This window comes from Octopus bimaculoides, chromosome 9 (assembly GCF_001194135.2).
Source record: "Octopus bimaculoides isolate UCB-OBI-ISO-001 chromosome 9, ASM119413v2, whole genome shotgun sequence".
In the NCBI taxonomy this organism is placed as follows: Eukaryota; Metazoa; Mollusca; class Cephalopoda; order Octopoda; family Octopodidae; genus Octopus; species Octopus bimaculoides.
Window position 1 is genome coordinate 85,828,859 of NC_068989.1, and position 7,110 is coordinate 85,835,968.

The following is a 7,110-nucleotide window of genomic DNA, read 5'->3' on the forward strand; positions in this document are numbered from 1 at the left end:
ATGAAAGGCAAAGTCAACCTCAGTGGAATTTGAACTCAGAACGTAACGGCAGATGAAATACTGCTAAGCATTTCGTCCGGTGTGCTAACGTTTCTGCCAGCCTGCTGCCTTGCCATCGATAAAACATTGCCTATAAGTATTCATTAAGTCAGCATGAAAACGTGGACATAAAAATGAAAAAGCAAATTTCATCATCACCATAATCATTTAACGTCCATGATACATGCTGCCATGGGTTGGACAGTTTAACAGGATCTGAGGGAGTCCAAGGATGGCACCATTCTCCATTGTCTGCTTTGGCATGGTTTCAACAGCTCAATGCACTCCCTAACGCCAGCTTACAGCATGTACTGAGGGCTTTTTTTTGTGCCAGCTGCACTATTGAGGTCACTATACAGCTTGCAGGACTATGAACCCTGGGAGAGGCAGGTATCAGCTTCATGCTAGGGGACAAGGTGTGTAAGTGTGTATGTATGTGTGTTTTGTGAAAGACAACTAAAAGGTTGGCATCAGGAAAGGTATCCAGCCATAAAATGTGTGGTTCATCTATGACAATTACTGTGCTAATTATTAATGAAATAATACACTAACCTGGAGTAGTGGAAGTGCTGCTTTTGTTCTGGCACTCTTGAAATTCTTCAGGAAGTGGGATTCATCCTTTTGGAGGAAGAAAAAAAAAATAAATAAAATGTAAAATACACAAAGAAAAGATGATACCAAATGTCAGAGAATGTTGATAAAAATACAAAAGGAACAAATACTAAGAAAGGTGTAGCATGACTGTTCCAGTACCGCTTGACTGGCCTTTGTGCCGGTGGCATGTAAAAGCACCCACTACACTCTCGGAGTGGTTGGTGTTAGGAAGGGCATCCTGCTGTAGAAACTCTGCCAAATCAGATTGGAGCCTGGTGTAGCCATTTGGTTTCACCAGTCCTCAGTCAAATCGTCCAACCCATGCTAGCATGGAAAGCGGACGTTAAACGACGATGATGATATAAGATGGAGATATCAATCATTATCCTCCTCCTCCTCGCTGCCAACACCGTCATCGCTGCTGCCGCCACCACCGCGTCTAAAACACCACTGTTCAAATTTCCTTTTATCAATTTCCTTTATAATCCAGCATTCAGCTCCATAGGTAGCTATGATTAGTCCACATTACTCCATAAGGAGCACAGGGCAAGTTTCTTGTTTTCTCTGGTGCATACGTTCCTCCCTGGTTGCGATACCAGTCTGTCACAGTCTGAGCAATGTGAAATGAAGTTCATTGCTCAAGAACACAACACATCATCTGATCCAGGAATCGAAACCACAATCTTACGATCACGAGTCACGCACCTCCATAGGTGGCTCTGCTAACTATCAATGAATTGAGGCGTTGCTTTTTCGTTTGCAAGGAGACGGCCTTCATCATCATCATTTAACGTCCGTTTTCTATGCTGGCATGGGTTGGACAATTTGAGAGGAGCTGGTCAACTGGAGATCTGCCCAGTTTCCATGTCTGCTTTGGCATAGCTTCTGCAGTTTAATGCCCTTCCTAATGCCAACCGTTTTACAGCGGTTGCTATTACACAGCACTGGCACAGGTGCTTTTTACATGGCATTGGCACATGATTAGGTATACTCAGCCGGAGAGGGATGCAGGGGACATGCCTGTATGCAAGGACAACCATGTATTTACTTAGTTTGACATATCTTCTCAAGCACAACAAACTACCAAAAGTCTTGGCCTGTCATCCCCTAGGTGAGGCCCAACATCTGAAGATCCTTTTTCACCACTTCGTTCCACATCTTTTTGGGTCTACCCCATCTACACATTCCCTCCACAATTAGAGCTCAGCCTTATTCTTCCATATATTGTTCAGTGATATCATGGCATTCTTGGCTATACAGACTCTTCTCTTGATTTCATGGGTGTCATTGTACTCACTGGTAATAAGAATACCAGGGTACACAAATTCTTTTACATTTTCAATATTACATTGTTTATCAGTGTCTGTGAACATATATTTACATACAACCAATGCCAATATGAAAAACTGACATTAGAAGATGATGATGATGACAACAAACATGCATATATGTATACCCTGACACACACATACACATTATTGACATGGAATCCTACTTACCATAATAACAATTTTAAACTTCTTGGTTAACAATTCATTTGATTTCTTTGACATCAGATCATAACTGAGAATATTAACCATTCCACTTACACCACTATCTTTGCCTTTCAAGATCACATTTATCTCTTGTGGATCCAAACTGGGTACCCAGCGTCGAATTTGCTGAACAAAAGAGGTAATGATAATAATAATAATAATAATAATAGTAACCATAAGAGCATCACAGCAAACTACAGCACATACTCAAGGTACACAGAGCTGTGCTTGGTAGTGCAGTGAAAGCACGTTATAAAAATAAGACTACTGAATAATAATAATAATGTGGTAGATAAAAGAAAAATGGAAACCAAGATCATAGATATTGCCACACCCAGGGATGTATGCATAGATGACAAAGAGCTGGAAAAGATGAAGAATTATAGACTACTAAAAGATGAAATTGCAAGAATGTGAGCAATGAGGAGAGAAATTGGAATTGATATGAGGGCAGAGCCAACCCCAAAAACATAATAATATATATAATATACTATAAAATATAATATAACATCAGATAATATAACCAATTTTTAAAAAAAAAACCAAATGTATATATGTCATCATCATTTAACACCCATTTTCCATGCTGGCATGGGTTGGATGGTTTGACAGGAGTAATCAAGGACAGGAGCTGCACCAAGCTCTATTGCTTGTTTTGGCATGATTTCTACAGCTGGATGCCCTTCCTAATGCCAACCACTTTACAAAGTATACTGGATACTTTTTACATGGCACAGATAGAGAGATGGATGGATGGATGGAATGACAGACAGATGGATAGATAGGGAAGATAAATAGAAAAATAGATAAGATTATATATATATGCATGTATCTAAAAATATGAAAATTGAAATGGAGAAAAATTGTAGTCAGAAACTTTGTTTGAAGATAAGACACATACCTGAGCCCAGTCAAATCGCACTGAAGAGGGAACAACAATCAGGAGGGGCCACTCATTTCTGTAATAACAGGCAACTGAAATAGCTTGAAGTGTTTTGCCAAGACCCATTTCATCAGCAAACAAAATCCTGCCTCTCCTTTCAATACTTAATCTGTGAAAAGATTTAATGTATATAATATAAATATTGAGATGAAACTTATCACACTTCACATGAGTATCATGGATATTCTATATAAAATACTATGTTCTGAAGAGCAGGAAGACTACTCGTTCCATTCCCACACAAAAAAATAAATATTGAACAAAGAATGACAATAGTTGATATTACGTAGAGTCAAAGAGATAAATGATTATCTTATGAAACTTCATTAGTTTACAGTTGTCTCTGCAATAAAATGAAGTGGACTCATAGTTGAATAACATCCTACAGCTTCACTGGAGCCTCAAATATAAAGTGCAGTATTTGGAAAAAGGAATTACAGTTATTCCTTAGTCATGTTATTTTCTTATTACCACTCTGTACCCAACTAACTCTTCATTTTGAAACGAATGTATATTGAGCTCTACACCAGGTTATTAGTCTCAAAATGCCCAAGCGAAATATATATATCATTAGATGTACTTGTTGTAAGAAACAACTAGGTTTCTTTCTCTCAGCAGTCTCGCTTCCGTGCCGGTGGCACGTATAAAGCACCATTTGAGCGCGATCGTTTCCAACTCCGCCTTACTGGCACTTGTGCCGGTGGCATGTGAATAAAACATTGGACTGACTCCTGTGCAGGTGGCACGTAAAACACTATATATATTTATACGCATGCACACCAATCTCTAACTATGGAGGGAACCTGCAGAAGGAGTAAACCTAAGAAGATATGGGACGTGGTGGTGAAGCATGATCTTCAAATGTTGGGCCTAGCAGAGGTGATGACAAGTGACCAGGACCTTTGGCAATATGCTGTGCTTGAGAAGACTTGTCAAGTGAAATTGTAGCCATGGCCAATGCTGGTGTCATGTAAACGGCATCTATGAATTCGTAATCATGGTCGTTGCCAGTAGCATGATCTTTGAATGTTGGGCCCTACGGAGGTGATGACAGATGATCAAGACCTTTGGCGATATGCTGTGCTTGAGGAGACTCATCAAAGCAAATGAAACTATACTTGTGACCATTGTCAGTGTCATGTAAACGGCACCTATGAAATCACAGTCATATCTGTTGCCAGTGTCGTGCTGGTGGCACATAAAAAGCACTTATAACACTCTTGGAGTGGTTGGCGTTAGGAAGGGCATCCAGCTATAGAAACCAAACCAGATCAGACTGGAACTTGGTGCAGGCCTCTAACTTACCAGTTCCAGTCAAACCATCTAACCCATGTCAGCATGGAAATCAGACATTAAATGATGATGATGAAGAAGCATACAGGTACTGTATTAACAGTGGTGTATTTGTAAGACAGAACAAGAACATGTCTGTATGACAATGGTCATAGAATGTTTTAATAAGAGAAAGTATGTCAGTTGGTCAACTGATTATGTTTTATTCTGCTCTACAGGGTGTCCACAAGGTCTGGGTACATGGAGTAAATAAAATCATAACATAAACAATTAAATACAAGAAATAATAATTTCTTAAAGTATGTGTTAATCTCCATGTACCCAGACTTTGTGGACACCCTGTAGAATGTTTGTGCTAACTGATGATGATGATGATGGTTGGGGAAGGGAGAGTTTAAGAATGCAATATACTCACTTAACCCCTTCCAACTGGAATGGCATCAAGCTCTCCCGAAGGCATTTATCTATTTTAGACAAATCAATATCTGATTTGGTAGGTGACGATGGCAATGATGATGATGATGATGATGATGATGATGGTTGCTGCTGTTGCTGCTGCGTTCTCATTTTGTGTGCGAAAAACTGAACAATGAAACTTGGCAGCGGTACAACTTTGACATCTGGTTCTAAAACTTTGGCTTGCTTCACTGTAATATAAAGAACACGTTAACATCATCATCAGCACCACAATAATTTAATTTAAATGCAGGAAAGAAGACAAGGATTGGGAATCAAGAGAGTATAAACAGTAATCCCTCAACTACCACAGGTGTAACGTTCCAAAACGATCACCCCCGTGATAGGTGAAAATCTTCAAAGTAGAAACAGTATTGTACTGTATATTTCTTTTTATTATTTTTGTAATTTGTATATATTTATTTTATTATAAATGCAAAACAACACCACGGAGGAATGGATGTAAACTTAAATAATAAACCATGATATGGTGAGGGATTACTGTAAAGCGATTGGTGATGATGATGAAGATGCTGATAAAGATGATGTGCCAGATGATGATGATAATGGTAAAGATTCAGACGAGCTCCAAAGATCCAGAAAAAGGCTCAATGGCACTGTCCTTCCTCCTCTAAATCATTTAAATAAAAAGAGAGAAAAACAACAAATATTTACCTAGTTTATGATATTCCTGCAAACTGAAGGACCATTTCTTTGTGACAGCATCTGGAGACATTAAAAGACAATGATGCAAAAAATAATAGATATGAATAAATTCATTGATTCAATAGATAATTGAAGGAGGCTATCAATTCTTTTGCTGGATGGAGAATGACCCCCTCCTCCTATGAAACAACAACAACTGCCACCGCCACCATCTATTTACTAGTAACTTTTTTTATCAACTCCAGATGGAGTATTCCATATTCCCCAACCTTGTGGGATTTGAACTGAGGACACAAAGAGCAGAATGTTAGGAAAATTCAATGCTAGAGAGTATTTAGATGGGTGCTGTACCAACTCTGGCAGCTGAATGTTTTCAATATAAATTGGTTGGTGCTAAGAGGAACAAGAAAATAAAGGTTCCAGTTTTAGTTCCTTCGAGAGTGTGGTGGGTGCTTTTTATGTGCCACCAGCATGGGAGTAAGTCAGGCAGACATACATAGATTTATAAATCACATCCTTCCAACTTGTAAAAAAGACGCACTGAATGATGTGATCCTGAATACTCTATAAAAACAAAGACAGGATGGTCGTGGAGGGAATGCTTTCAATCAATGTTTGCTAGGGTAGTACACTATAACAGCATCAACAAAAAGAAAAGTATAAAAGTAAAAAGGTCTTTCTTACCATATTGCTTTGTTTCCATTGTCTTAAATAAATCTATTAGTCCCTGATAGAATATCACATCAACAAGAAATCTTGACGGAGATTCTAAAATAAATTTAGCTTCAATAACTTTCCTTGGCATGCTTTTAAAAGTGCTATAACGAGAACTGGTTGCGAAAGAGTTTGTTTTTTGTGGCAACATTCTGCCATCTTTATAAACTGTTTGTGTTTTCGGTGCATAATTATTTTGTGGAACAGATCCACTCGATGTAACTGATTGACTTGAAGGAGATTTTACAGAATGGGCTGGAGTTGGTCTTGGTGACACCTGTGCTTTTTTTTCAGCAAGCTTTTGCAGTGCTCTTTGACGGTTTTCATCGATAATTTTCCTCTGCTCGGAGGTGAGACAACTAGACATCTTTATTCATAGAAGTAACCTACAACAAAAGAAATTTTTAGAAATCCTTTTATACCATGGTTATAGATGTTGGATAATGAGTGAAAGAGTATGGTCACAAATACAAGCAGTTTAAATGGAATTCTTTCAAAACATCTCTGAGAGCAATGTAACTTGACAGGTTGTATGGCACAGAGATCAGGGGGTCTCTTCAGATCAAGCCACTATTTCTCTGCATTGAAAGGTCAAAGCTCTGGTACAATGGACACATGATTAAAATCAGTGGTGGGCACCGTTAATTGAAAAGTTAACTGTATTGATCATTAATCCATTAATTCTTTGAAAATGGAAGTTAACATTGATCCATTAACGTTAACTTTTATTGAGGAAAGTGGAAGGGGAGGAAAGGGAGGGAAGGAATGGGAGGAAGAGGATCAGGAGAAGAGAAAGGGGAGGATTATGGGGAGGAGGAGGAGAGGACAGAGAGAGAAGGGTGAGAGTTGCAGTTAGGGTTAAGGAAGGAG

At 38.7% G+C, this 7,110-nt stretch overlaps 1 protein-coding gene across 3 annotated transcripts in view; it reads right to left on the reverse strand.

Moving 5' to 3' along the window:
• The window catches only part of LOC106869690 (SWI/SNF-related matrix-associated actin-dependent regulator of chromatin subfamily A-like protein 1), a 24,438-nt gene that overhangs the window by 9,631 nt on the left and 7,697 nt on the right, over positions 1-7,110 (reverse strand). For all 3 annotated transcript variants that reach the window (XM_014915536.2, XM_014915527.2, XM_014915537.2), the window contains 6 exons: positions 6,211-6,626; positions 5,536-5,586; positions 4,820-5,051; positions 3,070-3,220; positions 2,133-2,294; positions 592-657 (listed from right to left, as the gene is read on the reverse strand). In XM_014915536.2, coding sequence (XP_014771022.1) covers positions 592-657; positions 2,133-2,294; positions 3,070-3,220; positions 4,820-5,051; positions 5,536-5,586; positions 6,211-6,607 — 1,059 coding nt within the window. In that variant the 5' untranslated portion in view covers positions 6,608-6,626. The remainder of the gene's footprint in view (positions 1-591; positions 658-2,132; positions 2,295-3,069; positions 3,221-4,819; positions 5,052-5,535; positions 5,587-6,210; positions 6,627-7,110) is intronic.